The sequence below is a fragment of the Rhipicephalus microplus genome, chromosome X, assembly GCF_043290135.1.
Source record: "Rhipicephalus microplus isolate Deutch F79 chromosome X, USDA_Rmic, whole genome shotgun sequence".
In the NCBI taxonomy this organism is placed as follows: domain Eukaryota; kingdom Metazoa; phylum Arthropoda; class Arachnida; order Ixodida; family Ixodidae; genus Rhipicephalus; species Rhipicephalus microplus.
Genome location: NC_134710.1, coordinates 312991067 through 313010495, shown reverse-complemented (window position 1 = coordinate 313010495; position 19429 = coordinate 312991067). Strand labels below are relative to the sequence as shown.

Sequence of the window (19429 nt, the reverse complement as noted above, 5' to 3'; positions counted from 1 at the left end):
TAGTGGGAAGGAGCGCGTGTCCCAAAAAATGCGGTGCTGGCGTCGGCGGCGTATTCTGGCAGAAAATTTTTGCAAGCAATGAACTAAAATCAGGAATCCAGCTTAAGGCAAACCCAGGCATTCTGCATAGCAGTCAAACATTTTACCGCAGATCCCCACACGTGAATTGCTTCGGAAAAAGACCCAATGTGACCGTTACGTCAGGTCAACGCCACTTTTCGTTGCACTGTTGACTGTCTTACTTTATTGCAAGGTTGTAAACACCACATCTATGACTCGGAAAACTATAGCCAAATGTTGCGCGAATACACCTATGATCGGTACTTATAATACACACATCATCGCACTGTAACGTGTATTTCTTAGCGATGAAACGGATCTATCCGCTATGTCGTGAATGCCAATGCGTTACGTTTTACAATGCGGTACCCTATAGGCGCCAGTTTACTCGCCGTGCTTGGAGTGTTGTTATAAGTCAAGACGTCGGTCTCACTCGCAACGCTTAGTTCCATACTAATATTTCGGCATAAGCCGCTGCTCCCTGACTGCTTTTCCCGAAATTATCATGCTTCCTGTTAAACTTTAGAGGTTACGCTTGCCCCTTCGGAAAATAGAAAAAAATGCACATGAAGCATTGATTTGAAGCAAACTCGAATATGCCTCCCCCAATTGGAGCCCCATCAAGTTTACTTATAAACCTCTTTGGAATCAGTCCAATTTCGGGCTGCATAGTTATACCTCGAACTATTAAATGCGCTTCAGCATACTCTGCCTAGAATAATGTTTCATACTTTTCACTTTTGCATTTGGGCGCAGATTTTTTCGACCGTCCTAATCTATAGCTCTAACTTTTTCCCAACTGCATGGTACACTGTGACAGCCACCCATCCGAACTTCTCACGGCTTGTTCAATTCCAACTGCCTTCAACGCCTCCATAGTTCGACGCTTGCCTCCAATAAATAATTTATTGCTGCAGCCACCGAAGACAGCAATTGCCTTGCTCAAGGTATAACCTTTAAAGACGTGCACAAAAGCTGAGTCTGTATTTAAGTACGCACTTTATTAACTAACTTGAACTAATCACTTTTTGTTTTGTGCACATTTTTATACAATTAGCATTGTGCAGTAAACAATCATGTTTTCACTATGCTCTGTACTCCAGCTTTTGTTATACGACTCCCTTTTTCTGAGTGAAAATATTGGTATATAACTGTGTTGTCTTCCGCATGTTACGCTTTTGGCTTTTGTTACAAGCATTTGCTTATTATATCATTTCACTCTGTACACCCTCTTCTCCCTGCCATTGGTGTTTGGCAGATGCAGCACCTCTTTATGTGAACCCATCACGTTGACGCTTAGCAGCGTATCTCCGTCCCCTTGACTTACGCCCAATATCACACCTTTATCTTTGCTGTAGCTTTAGTTGTTAGAGTATACCAGGACACCACATACGATGAATCGCACGCATAGATAGCAGCAACAAGAGCATAATGAACACTGGTACCCTTTACGCATTTCTTCAAAACACCGCTAAACGGGAAGTGAAATGCTACACGCCTCAAATGTTCTATCATGCCCCTGAGTTTTCACAAGGTGAGCAGGGAACTAGTGCGACAGCCATGTGAGTGTTGGGGAGCAATATTTAAATACGAACGAATAATATCAGCGAGACTGGGGTTAAAGCCGCCTTATCGCGGTGTGTCAAAACGTTGTCAAAATTTTACTTCTATTGGAATTGCACTGAATGGTGCGCTAGTAGCACCGGTGTGTAGCCTGAGGTAATGGAGGAAGTTACACATAACTTCAGTCTTCAGTTTCCAGACTGCGCTACCAACTTGTGAGCAAGAGCACCGTGAGTGTGATAAAGATAAAGGCGTGCTTGTATAGCTTCCCACATTGCTTTGGTGGTGGCGTATATCGTTGAACGCCCGGCGGCATTCAGTGTGGATATGAGAGGTCACGGGTTCTACTCCCAAGAACGGGCTTCTTAACGTTTTTTTTTTTTTGTAGTCTAGTCGCGTTTATTTTGCTCACGTGTTGCGGTTACGGAAATACGCCATTAAATTCTTGGTATACTCTGGAGTAAAACACTTTCGGATTAAAAACAACAAAATCGCAAAAAACTTTCTCTGAGATCCCAGAAGCAGCTCATGTACTAGTATAACGGAAACATAACAGAAAAAAAGGCAAATATGAACTGGCATTTTTCAGCCGTATCTCAAGATCAGACCACTTCGCGAACAATAATTCACAATGACAATTGTAGCCACCCACTATCCGTACGTATGTATGTTCCCTACGCCACAACTGAAGTGGAATGTAAACGGAACATTTCTCGCTTTATGCTTCATGTGATCAAGACTTTCGTGCAGCATTCGAAACGTCATTTATTTCATAAACTTTTCTTGGTTCGTGTTCATTTTCAATTACTGTCTTGTTCGTTCCTGACCAGAAGACTTTCCATCTGGCCAAACCTTATCTTGCTGTCGTTATGCATATGCATCATCTTAGCAACTCAATGCCCTAATATGTGTTATTTATCTCCTTAAAACATTGTACTTTTATCGTCTTGTAAGGTTATAACTGATATTGGAGAAAACATTTTACCCTGAAAAAACGACACCAATAATAAAACGAGAAAGAATAAGGCTGATTGCCATCAGGCAGTCAGTAACACGAAGGCTCTAAATCTTTGCCCTAATGAAATAATTATTTCTGGGGACATCAATTCACATCATTTTTTTTTGTCTTCAAAGAGAGATTTCGTGGTAACCGGCTGTGGAACTGCTCATTAGATAAAAAGTTATCTTGCAAGAACTCTAGTTCCTATACATTTGCTAGAGGACTAACCCGCTCTACAAGCAGTCTCACATTCTCTAGCAGTAGTCTGTTTGTATCTTCGTGGTCGACCATTGATAGTACCACTAATAGTGACCATCTTCCTGCAACTTTTGATATTTTTCGTCCAGTGACATTCACTGCTGAAAAAACCAATACTTTATAATTTACAGCGTGATAAAAAATTACTTCGTTTCAACAATTGGTTCACTGTCTAATGCTTCTGATGAACGAAATACAAAGCAAATTTGCAGTGTTTTAGGAAGAAGAAGAACAAAACTTTATTTGCAAAAAACACTTCGTTGCCGCTAAAACAGGGAAGCGTGGCGTGGTCGGGCCCCTACTTCAAAGTACCGCTGGCTCTCGCACTCCTTTCAGCCCTCCCGACTAGCCTCTCCGCTGGTTCTTAAGGGCCGGCCTGGACAGCAGTACATTGCTCTGCTGTTGTCCTCTTCCTGTTCTTCGGTTTGTGCCGTACATTACCACGTGATGTGGTAGAGCGCGAGTGACTTCTAGAAAAAAGTCGAAATTTTTATTATTCAAAGAAAGATCATACATTCAACCTTTGGTGAAACGCAGATTGTTCTCGAGATTATAAGACAAGGCAATCAGCCTAGAAAAGCTTACTACATAACCAGTGTGCGAAAGATTGGAGCGACTATAAATTCTACGGAATCATAATCAAACACACAGTAACTAGTGCAAAAAATGTGTACGAAACTAAGCAATATATTTTGTATCGAAAGCGAAAAATAGGAGCACGCTTTCAAATTTTTCCGTTGTTGGAAAACCGTTCCTAGCACAAACACAGATTCATCAGTTCAAACTCACGAAGAAACGAAAAAAAAGGCTAAACAATGTAGCAAATGGTCTAGAAAATAGATCGTCATTATCAGATTACCCATATACCTGCGTAATCTGATAGTTTCGAGTTTTTTTTTTTTTACGCACACTAAGTTTCACCACGCAGCATGTTTGCTTGCAGTTTAGTTCACAATTAGCGAAACATGTGTTCAATTTAGTGTCGGCGCATTCAAATATTGTAAAATGAGGAATCGTGAGGTCACGCTCAATCATTGTCTAAAAGTTGCTCACCAAATTCCTCTTCATGTGTTTGCATGTACATTGACCAGTCTGGCCAACGTACTAACACGCGTCTCAGAGAGCATCGACATTGATTGAATGCAGTCCTATCATCTGACATCACATTGTTAGTCATTCAAGTGTTATCACACCTTCAAAATCTCAGCACTTTTGTACCATCACACTAATCAAACAACACGAGAACTCTCGCGCGGGGGCATTTCATATTATGAAGTATGCGGCACTGTGTGCAAGTCTACGTTCTAGATCGTTACAAGCAATTCAACTTTACAAATAAGATGTGAACACGTACGCCCCTTGGTTTTTGAATGCAGGTTTATTTTCAGATATGTTTTTTACACATGCAATAAACTTTCAGTTGCGAGTGATCACCTTTCCGTGTGCTGCTTCTATGTAGGGGCGGATACAGAGGGGGTTAATAAGGGAGATCGCCCCTCCACAAAAGCATGTACGTGTGCCCCCCCCCCCTCCACCAAAGCATCTTCAGTGCTTGCCGTCCACCTGCTATCACCAATTAGACTGCTATAATGGGGCTTTCATCCTATAGTAAAGAAAAATTCATGACCCCTTCCTCTCTTTGCTGTTACTTCAAGCGACCTCCTCCCCTAAAATGAGTGACTGGATCCGCCCCTGCCTGCTTCATTCTTACGCTCTTCTGAAAAATTCCAACCTGTATTCATAGCGCCAATGAAGGTTGATAAACGCTTGTCGTTTGTTACCGATTGTGGGAGCAACGCGTACGCTGCCTAGTGAATGAACCGGGCCGATATCCTTGTCGCAAGCAAAAGAAAAAAAAAGGGACACTGTGCAGCGCAGAAAACGAGAAACCATCCAAGGAAGGACGCTTACCGAGCGATGACTTACACCAAAAATTTTAGTCTTCAAACCACGCATATATACCTATGCAATGGACCGAAAACACAATAATCAAATAGTTGAAGATAAATGAAAAATGAACATTATAAAACCATTCTCATAGGCCCATATCACGTGCAATAAATCAGATAAAAAGACAACTTCATTTATTGAGGAGGCCTTCGGTTGCCCGAACTGGATTTGTCCTTTTTGTATTGGTTAACAAATTAAAATGTATGCGCACGTGTGACGTAGACTGCTGCAACGGCGATGACATTTCGCTAATGCCATCACCGTTAGACACCTTATGTTTTGGTAAGGTTCTCAAAGCTAGAGCTACACGGTAACAAGGTTCATATATATGTTCACTGCAACTTCCCATGTTGCGGCCGGCGCTGGTAGACACGCGGGAGGCGTCCAGACGCGCCGTGCTCAGAAGCAGCTTTTGTACTTGCAGCGCCAGTTGTCACGTGGTCATAGAGGGTACCCTCTATGACCACGTAAAGAAATCATGTAAAGACCAGGTAAAGAAATCATAAAGAATGCCTCGAGGCCTTCTTTATGATTACATGTTGCAGACGGTGAAATACCGGTGGCACTCTGAGAACTCGCCATCGGCGGAGACGGGGCGAGTGCGCCGCCGGCGCAACTCTCACACCGGTTGCCGGCCAGCCTGCCGTGGTCGAGCGAAGCCTACTTCGAACCGCTTCGAAGTTTTGCGGTGCAATAGCTGACGATCGTACTCCGCCTCGTTTGGCGCTCGCCTTGCAGTTAGTCATTTGACAGCTGCCGTCGCAAGGCGCAGAAGACTGTTATTCATCCCAGCAGCCTTTATTTATTGTGAGACACATTCTTTGCCTCGCCTGTGGTCGGTGCTAGCTCGTAGCGTTTGCCACGGCGGCTAGCGCAGTGCGAACTCGATACGATGCCGGCTTGATACCGATGGCATAGTGAGGCCTTCTTATCACTTAGATATTACAGCCAGTGAAATACCGGTGACACTCGGAGAAGCCACTATCGGCGGAGACGGGGTGAGCGCGTCGCCGGCGCAGCTCTCGCACCGGTTGCCGGCCAGCCTGCCGTAGTCGAGCGAAGCCTACTTCAGACCGCTTCGAAGTTTTTGACGGTTAAACTCAAGGAGCAGCCGCTGACGATCGTAACAGCTTACTTTTGCTACCATTAATTTATTCTTTGAAGTTTATTGTTACTCGGCCTTTTGAAGTGCGACATTCATGGCGTTTCGTTGAGGAATCGGACCGATGTGCAGCGTGGTTTAACGCTGCGAAATATATTAATATGTTCACAGTAAATACCAACCGGTCGTTGCAATTCTTCACTGCACTTACAATTTCGTTACCTGTTGACAGATGCTCACACGGTTAGCCACACAAAGCACCTGTGTTTCACACCGACGTACAGACATATGCCCGTACACACACACACACATACACACACACACACACACACACACACACACACAAACACACACACACACACACGCACGCACGTACGCACGTCACGCCCAAAGAAGGTTTTTAAAGATCCCATACGGAGTTTGCAACCACGTTACTTGAAACTCCCTGGGGAATTTAACAAGGTCATGCCATTCATGAACTCTGTCATTAAGCAGGGGGCGTTCCACGACGACATGTGCCGAGTTCCTTTTCTACCAGGGAGTAAATATTTGGGGCAGGGGAGTTTTGTGGGCTCATGTGCTGGAGAAACTCCCATCTCGGCTAACTTTTGCTTGTATACAGTGTATGTTCGACGACAACTTTTCTTGGCATTAGAGCAAAGGGTACGGAGCGAAATCGCGTGCATCATTCCGCCACTGAATGTAGTTCCACAATATCGCCCGTGTTTTCAAGGTGGAATATAAAAGGCATTTTTTTTTCATTTTCTACGTGAAGCTATTTCAGACAGGACGCAGCTCAGAGCAATAAAATATTTGTATTTCCGTAAATTTATTCGTCGTGGCTTCGTGTTTTTGAACATGCTAGAAAGTCCCGCCTTTTTACGTGCACCTCAAACGCTAAGCGGCGTCTGCGTTGACATGAAACGCTGATGACGCGCCCCCGACACTTTGCATAGCGTTAAGCGACGCGCGCCAAGTTGGACTACTTCGCATAGTGCTACATGTGCAAAAGCTCCACACCCGTAGCTTTGCCTTCAGTTCCAAGAAAAGTTGTCGCCGAGTATAGCACCGACGACCAAACACCGCCGTTCACAGAAGTGGAGCTCATTTTTACGTTGCGAATGTGTGCCGGTGAACGGATTAGACAGCAACGGATCGGTCAGTGGGAACGATAATGTCCCACAAAACAGGCTAAGCAAACGAAAGATCGGCGAACACTGGCTGTAGCAATGATCTCACACCAACTAATAACGCACCGGTTCGAATACGTGCAACTAAACATGGCGATTGCGCCAAACTTGCACGTTAGAAGCGGTGCATTTCAATAAAGCGGCCCCATGTCCTGAAAATTTGAAAAACGCATATGGGTCTTTCCTTAGGAGAAAAAAAAACGTCGCTATGCTGGGCTATGACACCAGGAGTGCAAAAGCTGACATCAGAGCATCTGCGGTGCATTTCTTTGGTGGTCACGTATCACAGCCCAGAGCGGAATAGAAAAAAAAAAGAATCGCCGCGAAAGCACTCCGTACAGATGGTTGACCAGTGAAGATCATACTTGCGGCTACAGGCAGTTGCAGAAGCCGCTGCCAAAGCCACTTGAGAAACTCCGGCCGAAAGCGGACGTCGACCACTGCGAACGAGTGCATCGATCCACGCGCCCAGGCGAACGACCCATGCCGATGACCGCATTGAAACACCCAGTTTCCATCACCAAATGCCTGCCTCCAATAAGAAACGGCGGTGCTGCACTATTTGTAGCGTCGTGAGAGCTACATTAGCCGAATTTGAGCCGTTTCCCGTGCTTTAACAAGAGCCGTGCTGCGCATGCGCGAAGAGCTGTGACGTCACACACAACACAGCTAGCACGTGGTAGCCACAACCACGCTCTTCGCCAATCTGCGCATTTTAGAGTAGTGACGTCATAGCTGCGGCAAACGTGTCTAGGAGGTGTTGGGCAGACGCGCTGGCGCCTGCGCGAGCCCAGCTGTTCGCCTCTGTTGCGCAGCTGCACCGGAACTACCTAATAGCGCCTCTCAACCAGAAGGTTAAACGTAATGCGGAAGTACCGGAGCAAATGAAGGAACGTCTAGCACAGCGGCGTCGCCAGGAGGTAGCTCCCGTTACAGAATTAGACTCCGTAGGAAATAGCTCTCATTATATCTACCGTAAATCGAGAAGTTATTTCCAAATTTCTTAATTATGACGTACGACGTGAACGCTCAAACTTTCTTAGCTGCTCACACACACACACACACACACACACATTAAAAATCATTAACCATGATATATCTTGAACCTAGGGTCAGCTGCGCCCAATCAAATTATACGATCAACTTGTAAACTATTTCGCTATTAAAAATCTGTATTTCCAGCTGAATAATATTTCTTTTCTTCTGTATTGCCCCGCCGTGGTGGTCTAGTGGCTAAGGTAATCGGCTGCTGACCCGCAGGTCGCGAGTTCGAATTCCGGCTGCGGCGGCTGCATTTCCGATGGAGGCGGAAATGTTGTAGGCCCGTGTGCTCAGATTTGGGTGCAAGATAAAGAACCCCAGGTAGTCAAAATTTCCGGAGCCCTCCACTACGGCGTCTCTCATAATCATATGGTGGTTTTGGGACGTTAAACCACATATATCAATCAAATCATTTTCTTCTGTATTGTCCTCTCTGGGCAAAGGAAAACGCCCACCAAGGCGATTTGCCTCGAAATGGTAGTCAGCTAACTTATGGCCGATCCCGTAATACATTGATGAATAATTTTCTGTTCTTAATCGTTTTTGGAATAGACAGGAGGATACTGGTCTGTTCTGCAAGTTCTCTCCTCTAGTACAGTCTTGATCAAGTCCTGGCTAGTGCACATCCTGTAGGCGGGATGGGATGCTCCGAAATTCAGAAGAAGTCACGGCTTCAGGAGACCATGCGGCAAGAGTCAGCCGTGACAGCGCGAAAAAGAAAAAGGCGCACCCTCCAAGCACGCCTTATAGGCGGCCGACAGCTGTGAGCGCTTGCGATGCGGTCTGCGCGAACGAAGTCCGTCTTATTCAGCTGCCGTTCATGTCGGGCCATGCCGCGCATGTATCGGTAATACGCATGCGCAAGCAGCGTCAGCCGCACGGGCAACCAATGCTCCAAGGATGTGTACACGGGGCTGAATACGCACGTGTGGAAGGAGGCGAGATCGAGAGTTCGGAGTTATGAGGGAGGGCGACCACCGGAGAGGCCAGCGGTACTGTCGCTGTGACGAAATAAACAATATCACGTGACTAGTCAATGCCATCGTCAGTGCAGCGCGTGCTTCCACCACCGAGTCAGTTCATTTTCTAACTAACCGATTTGTTTATATTCCCGCAGAGCTGGGCGCATTCGAGTGAGCCTTATAGTGAATGAGCCCTTACAAAACGCCGTGGAACCGATACACTTCACTGATAGAACTGAAATCGGTGAAAGAACTCAGCCTTCATCCTCAGACGTGCAGCTCACTCAGCGGCCATTTTTTTGCGTCCATGCATCCGCAAATATTCGGTATATGTATGACGGTACATGTATACTTCGCATATGTAGGCATAGGAGTTTATTGCCTTTATTTACAACATGCTTGAAAGAACGATTCCCGAAGCGTGGAATCTCAGCAACCATTCTGTTCGGCGCTTGTAATTGTATGGTTAAAGGAACGCGTAACGCGGTCTCTACTTCTCGCCCTAGAGTGAGTTTCCGTGCATACGCTAAAACCAAAAAGCAGCGGGATGCATTTTCGATGAAGCCGAGAACGCATCCCAGCATTATATCATGTGCTGCAAGCACTTTCGCGAAAATATTTATTTGATTCCAAAATAATTGATTCGAATATAATAAATGTTTCAAGAAAGTCGCTGACCGATTCGGCCATCATTCTGAATTTTTCAAAGTATTTTTGCAGGCTCCCGCTGATGCTAACTATACTTTGAATTAGTCCTCGCTGCGGACATAAAAAATATCTTTAGGCTCAGAGAAGTTTCGCACAGGGCAAAAGTACATACCTTGGCATTTACGAAATGGTAATATTTTCAAAGGTATTTTTTACTCGGATCGGGGGCCCATTTCTGTCTTTGAGTCAGCAAAATCTTTCCGGCTTTCACTATAAGAATTCGGAGCCGTTTTTTTTTCTTGCTGGCGTTCTCGCTCACCAGAGCACAATGTGGTTGCCCCACTGCGGTGTTCTCTTGATTATGACGCTCGACTGGTAACCCGAACGTTGCGGAATCGAATCCTGGCGGCGGCGGCTGCTGCATTTAAGATGGGGGCGATCATGTTTGGTGCCCCTGTGCTTAGATGTAGGGGCACGTTGAAGAACCCCAGGTGGTCTATATTTCCGGAGCCCTTCACTACGGCATCTCTTATAATCAAATCGGGGTTTTGAGACGTAAAGGCTCTGATATTGTTTTTCTAGAACACATTGCAGTTCAATCTCTTCTGATTATCATGAAAGAACAATTCTGCAAAACTGTTCATTTTGGTGCAAACATCTTGGTTTATCTTTTGCATCAAACAGCAAACCTATTTCAGACGCAGAAAAGACTATCAACACGTGCAATACGCCGGCACCACGAAACATAGAAAGTAGCGTGCACGCGAACACGAATTCGTTGTAGACGCGATGCAAAACGAATGTAAACAAAAGCCCTTTGTATAAGTTAGAAGTGTGATGGTTTGGACTATAGTTGTTATAACATGACGATAGTTATAGCGCGAGAACAGTACGGCGACCTCTTTTCTTCTCTTTGTCTCTTTGTCGTCGTTCTTTTCTCGCACTAAACTATCGTCTTTTTATAAGGTTTCATGAGATTTTGTACCAAGTCAAATAAAAGCCCTCTGCAGGAGAAGAAGTAAAACCGTAATAAGGCATTGTTCATACCAGAGGAATACAAACTTTGCGAAATTTCGAAACCAAGCATGCGTTGTGGTGCAGCCGTTTCATGAGGCTGTTAGATGTGCTATCGAAACCGAAGCAGACATTAAGCGCTTTTCGGTTCCTCACGGAACAAAGTACACGTATAGAATAACTTTACCAGGGTCAAACAGTGGTTCGCACTCACGGGACGGCATTAAGCTCTCCCATAGTAGAGTACGTAATACTCTAAATCGTTACCCACTTTTTCTACACACACGGAAACCAAACAACGTATGCCAAAACAAAAATAAGATTGGAAATGGACAAAACGACTCCATTAATGAGTATATCTTAGCAGGTATCGATTCAGGCTGTTGTATGTTTCGAACACCAACACGTCGTCGTCCTCTTCTTCTTATCACCCCGCATAGAGATAGCCGAATCGCCGCAACATCCACCTCCGGCGACAAAAATGGCCGACACGGCGATTGTTAGCTTGTGTTGGACGAGCCGTAATAAGGCTGCGAATCGCACACAGGCAATACAAGCGAGCATAGGAACACGTTTGCTTTTAATAAGCACAAAAAAATGCACCCACCTTTCCGTAGGGAATGGTGAGAAAATGCGAATATCTTGCGTAGTATCTGTAACGGCGTTTCGCATGTGGGAACCGAGCTTTAGAAGAATAATATATTCTTTTTTTTTTCACTCAGTGCAGCCAATAGCGCTCTTCCATGCGCGTGGCATTTTTCTGTCGCGAGAAACAAGATAAGCGTTTGCATTTCCAGTAGCTAGGTTCCACGGTTGAATAATAAAACACTCGCTGGACGACTCATCGACGCGCCTCAAGTGTCTCACTTTTGGGCGCCTCTTTCAACGAACGCTTCCTACATGCGTTCGTAATCACCTCAGGGCTGTTGCCACCGCCTTCAATACAGCACAAACGAGTTGAGAACGCGCTGCTTTCAGGCTGTGCAGCACAAAGGCTACAAATGCGTCTCAAGCCCACTGAATTGAGGCGGCGTAAAGTAACGTTCAAGTTGTGGAGGTGGGGGCTCTCATTGCTAGGGGATAAGCGCGCGCGCCAGCAGCTGTTGCTATGGGAGAGGGATGTGTATGGATCCGGACGGACGAATAAATACATTCGCATTCAAAATTTCCCTTTTCCAGCTCGTCTCAGAGTTAGCGGCGGCCGCTCAGCGCGTCGAAAATAGGGTGCCTTGATGCCCGCGCGCTCCGCTGAGGGTGAGGACAGCCGCGTCGTCTGCTACGACGGCCGCCATTACGGCTCCTGCCGTAGTGGGGCAGCATGCGAAGCGCATTACCGCTTGCGGTGCTCGCGTATGGTAGGAAAGAAGTACTCGTTGGCGAGCTTTTTTTTTTTTTTTTGGTGCAACTTGGACACCTCTTAGTGCTGTTGTTGCCTAATTGTTAAATGGAACAACGGACGTCATACAAACCGGTGGCCTGTGCTTGTACAATGCGCCAGGGGCTGACATAGACTGAATGAAATGAGCCACGAACTCCCACACCAGAAAGATTCGCGTTAAACCGTTGTCGTCGTTAAGACGGAGGGGCGCATGAACTTTTATTACTACGCTTGCTGAAAGGAATGCAATATTTGGGTCTTTGTGAATCAGCCGAATAGCAAAGGCAGGAATCGCTGTACTTTATATACTTGCGTGTGTGTGTATATATAACACACACACACACACACACACACACACGCACACGCACACACATTATCTGACATTCGGTACCACCTTCCCCTGCCTCACCATTTCATGCACTGTGCAGGCAGCATACCCGAGAGTAACATGCTTTACCAGTGTACCTTTATGAAACGACACCCACGATTTCAGTGAACAGGCCATTTATTTGTGCGCCTTAATGCTGCGTTGTCCCACTAGTGAAAATCAAAGTCAGATACAAGACAAACCAAATGCAGTACGAAATGAAATGTTTAAAAATAAAAAATGCAAGAGTCAAAAGCGTGCCCACGTGAGCCGAAACCTTTTAAGCATACAGCTTATCTTGGCGTGTCCATTTCTCATGAGAGGTTGACGCCGGCACATGTTTTGCTTGCATGTCCATTGCAACTCCCGACTGGAACCTGCCGAAGGTGAATGCGCAGCCTTATTCTTGCGTACCTCTCTGTGAGCAGTCGGTATATACTGTCCTCGTGCTCCGCGCATACACACAAGCTGCGGCGGTGCACCTTGTTTAGGTATGCGGTGAGTGAACGAAGCGGCGACTTCATCGTGACTACTTTGTCTGTGCACCAAGAGTTTATGGCAGCAAAATGCTCCTCATAGTCTATCAAGGCTTTCATAACTCCCTTGCTGGGGTAGATGAGGTTGCCTCCATCTGAAACGTACTCTTTCAGTGCTGTCAGCGAAGCATGCTCGTCGTTGGCAGTTCCAAGGAGAGGATCTTTGCATTTTGCGCACTTCACAGATGTCAAAATTCCCTTCAAAATAAATCCTCCTAGGTAAAAGAGAATACTGCATTCTGTGGACGACAATCCTTCGATGAACAAAATCTCTGAATCATCGATTTCTTGAGCTTCCTTCTCGACGCAGGCTTCCTTCCCCTGGGATAGCAGGTCCACCAGGTACTCCCTGTCATCAAGCTCGTAGCTGGTCGTCCTCGGTGTATGCAAAAATTGGCTTACGCTCACCAGTCTCAGAGCGCACTTGAGATCGTAGGCATTGGAAACCGGCTTCATAAGCCGCACCACAGAAAAGAGGTTCTCTAAGCAGTCCTGCAGGAGCCTGCTCGTAAGAAAAAACTCATAGCCTTCGTCTCTTAAAAGAACGTCTTGGAGGCGAAGTACAACTGTAGTTGATATGAGTACACCTGCTTGCGACGGTTTCCAATGGGATGTGGCACCCATTTTCATAGTTCTGATGGTTTCTATTGCTGTGTGTAATGTATCTAGGGCTTCGGAGTACTTAGCCCTACTTCTCCGACTCAGGGCCAGTGTTGGATGCCGCGAAGACATCAGTGCATACCATTTTGAAATCAGCTCCATGAACCAAGCTGTTGTTTCTGCTTCCTGTTTAAGAACTCCTTCCTTTATAAGGAATCTGATAGCTGGGGGAGCTTCCCGAAAAAGTTGTACAGCGACACCAACCTTCATTTTGGTGAAGTGGCCTGCGCTGGTGTGCATTTCGGATAAGTTTGGGGCTACCTTCAGTTCTCTTTTAGAATCTTCTTCGAGCACAGCCTGAACATATTCCAAGTTGACTTGTGAAGAAGGCAGGCCATGTTTGGCAACTGTGGCCTCACTCAACGTGAAAACTTCTGAGCTCAAGAGCTGGCCTCTGAGGTTCTTCAAGACGTGAGCCGGATCAGCAATGAAAAAAAGTTCCTTCCCGTCCATGCACGGATGAGGTATGGAGCACACCGTGGAAGAATCTCTGTGACTGGAAAAGGCGAATTCCCTCCACATTGCGCGGTTTGCCGAGCCCATGTCACATGTGATTGCGTGAACTCTCAGATATATTTGACTGCACAGCTGTACTAGTTCCAACACATAGTTTTTCAGCAAGCCGCCATCGATGTTTCTTCCGGTAAATTCATATGCAATCACCTGCTTCCATCGCTGGTTAAGTCCGCCCAACATAAATACCAGAGCATGAACCGCAGGCTCTTCAGGCTTCGGAGGAAGAGTTATTCCTCCGAGAAGTGCGTCTTCAGCCCGATCTAGCTCAAACCCCGGCACTATCTCCATTTCATCCAAAAAAAGGACGCAGTCCTTTTCTACATCCTCCATGGTCTCGGCTTTGCATTTCATAACGTCTATCACTTCGTGAAGAACGCCTGGGAGAAACTTCAAATTTTGAATCCTCCGTGCGAGCGTTCTTTTGGATGGGAGAGGATATCCCATTTTTCTCAAAGTTTCATATCCGGTTGTTCCACAAGCAAACTTAATTTGAAGGCCTTGCTTGACAGTGTGCGGAGACCAAGAGTTCCCCAAGCTGCTGCTCCTTGAGAGAGCGCGTACTTGATCGTCGTTGAGAAATTTCATATTTTGCGAAATATTTGTTGCCTCAGTCTCGAGTTTTTGCACTTTTTTCTTGAGACCACTAATGGTGTTCTTGGCTGTGTCATGATGTTGCTGAAGTTCAGAGTACTTTCTTGTAAGGTCAGCAAGCTTCTTCTTCAGTTCTGCTGATTCTGCAGTAGAATTTGATGTCTCACCAGCCGCTGCATTAACTTCTCTTGAATCTGCATCACTAGTGTTCGCTGACAGTTCAACAACGGCGTCGTCAACTTCCATGGTGTCGTGCCCATAACACGATGTTCCTTGCCGTGTAGATTCAGGAACGGCGTGGTTTTGTGGGGTCTCTAGGGTAGTTTTAACTGCAGCTGGATATTGACGCAGACCAGGAGGAGATTTGTTGGTCTCGTTGCTGGAGGGTGCAGGCACAGTTCTTTCTTTTGGTGGCTTTCGTTCCTTAGGCAGTGCTGCAAGCAGAAATGTATGTATTCATGAACATATTCAAGCAATGCCAGTTCATGTCTAGCTTGTTAATTTTACAAATGTAACACATGCAGCAGATACCGGCTTAGTTATTGACGTGAGGAAGACACTTGTCCTTCCCCCGCCCTTTCCACAAGGGATAGGGGAAGGTCTTAAAATACCATAATTAAATTGTGCTCAAAATTTCTCCCCACAATAAATGGCTCTAATTCAAATTGGAGCTTCATATGCCAGAGCTACACGTGTGCGCCGTTGTGGAGGGCTCAACTGACATTCGCTCCCTATGCAGTTTATTGATTATTTGATTGTAGGGCTTAACACGCCAACGCAACGCAGGTAATGAGGCGCACTGTAGTGGGGGCTCGTGCATCGTGGATCTCGTATACATAATGGTTTCCGTTTTCCCCCTTTGTAAATAACATAGCCACTGCACCTGACATCCTAGCAGTACACGACCGTGTGCTAAGTAGCGGAAAACTGTTGTGCAGTGGGTCATGCCTGTAAACACTGAAATCCAGACGTATATACAGTCATGACCAAAAATGCAAACAAGAAATATAAACCACAACACTCAAGTATCGCAATTTTTTTTTTACATGCAAGTCAAAGTGATGCAACGTAATCACAAAAACAAAGTTGGGAAATGTAGCTTTCCAAACGCACTAATAGCGTGCCATTATTTGACCGTCTAATATTAGCAGTATTTTTCGATTTTGCGTGGTCTGGTTCACATTTTTGTGTTCGCATTTCCTAGCTTTGTCCGTGACTGCATTTCCAGAATTTATGCACTAATGTGGACGCAGCATATGAGGACCTATTTGGTGTTAGCTTCGTAGAAATCCCAGGTTCATAGAGTACTTGCAACTGGTGCTGCTTTATGTAATGCAAGAAAAAAGTTCAATCTTACGTTTGAATGTGAACAAAGTTGGGACGGCATTTGGTTTCAACTTCTTCCAGCCATCCGCACGATGTTGCTCATAGTTGTTCTCTTCAAAGTGAGCCTGCAAATAAAACCAGAATTGGAAATTAACACACTGGCAGAAGAAAAACGAATGTCTGTCACTGTCAATAAACAAGATTTCATGTATGCATTCAGTATGATTCGCAGCAGGAACTAGCAGCAACTTTGAAGCACAAAAAGAAGGAAACTAATTGAGCTCACGCGCGCTTTCACGTAAGCCACTTCAGTGAGCGCGATCATAGACCCAGCCTGCTGTTATAATAACCCTTTCAATTTTCGCACTGAAAATCTGTAAGGATTCCTGAATTCATGTGAATAAAATATTAGTCTATTGTGCCGACAAAGGACCAGGTCTGATTTTATAGCGAGCGTTACAAATTTCGTTCTATCGAAAGCTTTGTACCCAAGCCTCCAAGTTCCCAATGCAATCGAATTTATTTGTCAGGTAAAAATGACAACACTCCGTAACAGCGCTTGTTTTGTTCGTCACTGAAGTGTTCCTGATTCCCAAGTATACATACGACGATACACACAAGACGGGCAGAAGTCCGGCCTCGTAATATTACGAGTTTTTCGCAGGAACAGCATGTTTATGTTCAAACGGCTTGATTTCACAAGAGGCGTTCAAATTTCGACCGATCAGTGCCAACGCGTGCACGAATAAACATGGGCAGGCCTCGTAAGCGTTGTGAAATCCCCCTACCACGCACCCGAGCCTATGTTAATTCCCTGCGAGGCCATATGCGCGCATTTCACGTCCAATTTCCTCTTATGTGAATTACGTGAACTCTACGTGCCGTACTCTTGAAGTTCGGCAGCAGTCAGGCGCCGTCAGATTTCCGTACTCGCTCGCCGGCACGCGGCCTGAACTCGCTCCCCGTTTTCTGCCCTTGCATATAATTTTCTCCCTCCTCCACTTTCTAAATTCTCATCTGTTTAACTACACCTCCTGCGTCCCCATCTCTTGCCTACTTTTCGTTCAGCTCAACTCCGCCAGCACCCGGTCGACGCGTACGCTGTCGGGGCGAGTTGGCGAGCGAGTACGGCAATTTCACGAAGTCTGTCTTCGGGCTGCGAGGCGGACGGTCACGACAGCGGCAGCCGGTCTCGCGAGCAAAATAGCTGCGAAGCGCAGTGCACGAAATTAACAGCCTCGGGTAGGGGGTGGGAAGGATTTCACAACGCTGCTGCCAAGGCAACACTTTCCCGTGCAAGGGCACTGAAACTAGTCGCAATTCCTATGAATGTAGTAGCACACTCGAGGCCCTTGAACCAGCATGAAATGTTATCGACACGGGGGCTTCCGAAGCCCCCGTACTTGACGCATTTTCTTAAAGCGTGATCTTTTAACACGAGCACGCCGCACAGTACCCTGCACGACGTTTGGCTGTCCTGCGTTTACATTGCGCACCTAAATAAAAAACAACGGCGCCCTAAATAATGCTGACCAGTCAGAATACGACGCACTAAAAAAAAATGTTTACTTACGCTGCATACGTGCGACGTATTAGTCGGTTGCCACTTGTCTCGTTTGATTTTAACGGTCCAAAGAAGCCTTCTTTTTGGGTCTCTTGGAAACCGGTACAACTTCCATCCGTTTCTCGAGTGATTCGAGCACTGCGGCACGCAGCAGCCGGGCATGGTGATGCGGAGATGGGTGCATAAAACTGTAAGGGAATGAACACTGCCCAACAACACCTCACACGCCAAGCACGAACGACCGGCCGGAGGCGCCAAAATGGCGGTCGCGCTGGCGCCGAAGCCGAGGCGGCGGCATCTGCCCTTGCAAAAGCTGACACCACTCTAAGCGGGGGCGCGCGCATCGAGGCACTCTAGTCGAAAATCGGCTCGCGCGCCCCGTCGTGGTGGTCGGGCGAGACTGGTATCACAACAAATGCGTTCAGGGCGGAGCTTCGCCTTGATGACGTAACCATCTTTTTTTTTTCTCTGTGTTAGCATGCTGCTCACCCTACCCGTTTATTTTTTTTTTGTCTCTCTCTCTTTCTCTCAGTTTCGCTTTGGTGGCGCAAGCACCATTTGTTTACGGTGTCCGTGCGGTGATTGCGGCTTGTTCTGCTCTGTCGGTCTGTTCTGTTCGCGGCGTGCGCTGTTGTGTTTCGCTTGTGGCCGGAAGTGTGATGCAACAATGCACGAACCTAACATCAACACCTAGTCCTGTCAACAGCGGCGGCACCTGCTTTCTTCATGGTGGTCCTGGATATAGCGGAAAAGGTTCGGGTCACGGCATCCGCTGCCATCAGCCGAAGCTAAGGAAGAGATGGCCATATCTTTAGCAGTACTCTACAGTGGTGCGAACGACACCCTGATTATTAGAGATTCTAAATCAGCGATTCGCAGCTATATTAAAGGCTGCGTGTCCGAGGAGATGGCTCGCATGCTTAACGCCAGGGCTGGGTACTTCGCATCAGGGAACATTTCTGACGAGGCCCTTAAGTAGTTTCCCTCGCACATGGGTGACATTGCAACTATTAACACACACAGCCGTAAAACCAGCAATTGATATATTTGTGGGGTTGAACGTCCCGAAACCACCATAAGATTATGAGAGACGCCGTAGCGGAGGGCTCCGCAAATTTCGACCACCTGGGGTTCTTTAACGTGCACCCAAATCTGAGCACACGGGCCTACAACATTTCCGCCTCCACCGGAAATGCTGCCGCCACAGCCGGGATTTGATCCCCCGTAAAACCAGCAGCCACACTGCCAACAGCCAAAGACTCAATGGCATCCCGCCCAGCCATAACGAGCACGCCAACCTCGTCGCGAGGCAACTTAGCTGCCGCGACGCAGCCACCACCGTGATTAGGAGGAGCACCGGTGGAGGCAAGGCGTTGGCCACAGACAGCGCCACCACCGACGTTACCAACACCACACCACCTCCACCACCGTTGTTGCAGCAACTGCAATGGGTGCAGAAGAAGCAAGGCAACAGAGGTGTGCCGACTGCTATGCAGAAAAGTTTCCTGCCACGTACCACGACGTCCTTGGGCACTATAGGAAAGACTGGAAGAAATTTCCGCCACCCCACGTGCGCCTGAACAGGTCGAAGGTGGTGGACTTAAGAAGGCTGCAGGCGGGCACGTTCACGAACCCCTACCATCTCCGCCGCCTGTGGCCCACGCTGCACCCGTCGCCTGGCTGCCCTTGGTGCGCGCATGAAC

General features: G+C 46.7%; 1 protein-coding gene across 1 annotated transcript; it reads right to left on the bottom strand.

The window, feature by feature from the left end:
- Nucleotides 1-12652: 12652 nt before the first annotated feature.
- On the bottom strand, nucleotides 12653-17977 carry LOC142776230 (uncharacterized). Its single transcript, XM_075879510.1, has 3 exons — nucleotides 17736-17977; nucleotides 16194-16287; nucleotides 12653-15270 (listed from the first exon to the last, which is right to left on the bottom strand). The coding sequence occupies exons 1-3, from the start codon at nucleotides 17886-17888 to the stop codon at nucleotides 12848-12850; spliced, it is 2670 nt and encodes an 889-aa protein (XP_075735625.1). The 5' UTR covers nucleotides 17889-17977; the 3' UTR covers nucleotides 12653-12847.
- Between the last annotated feature and the right edge of the window lie 1452 nt (nucleotides 17978-19429).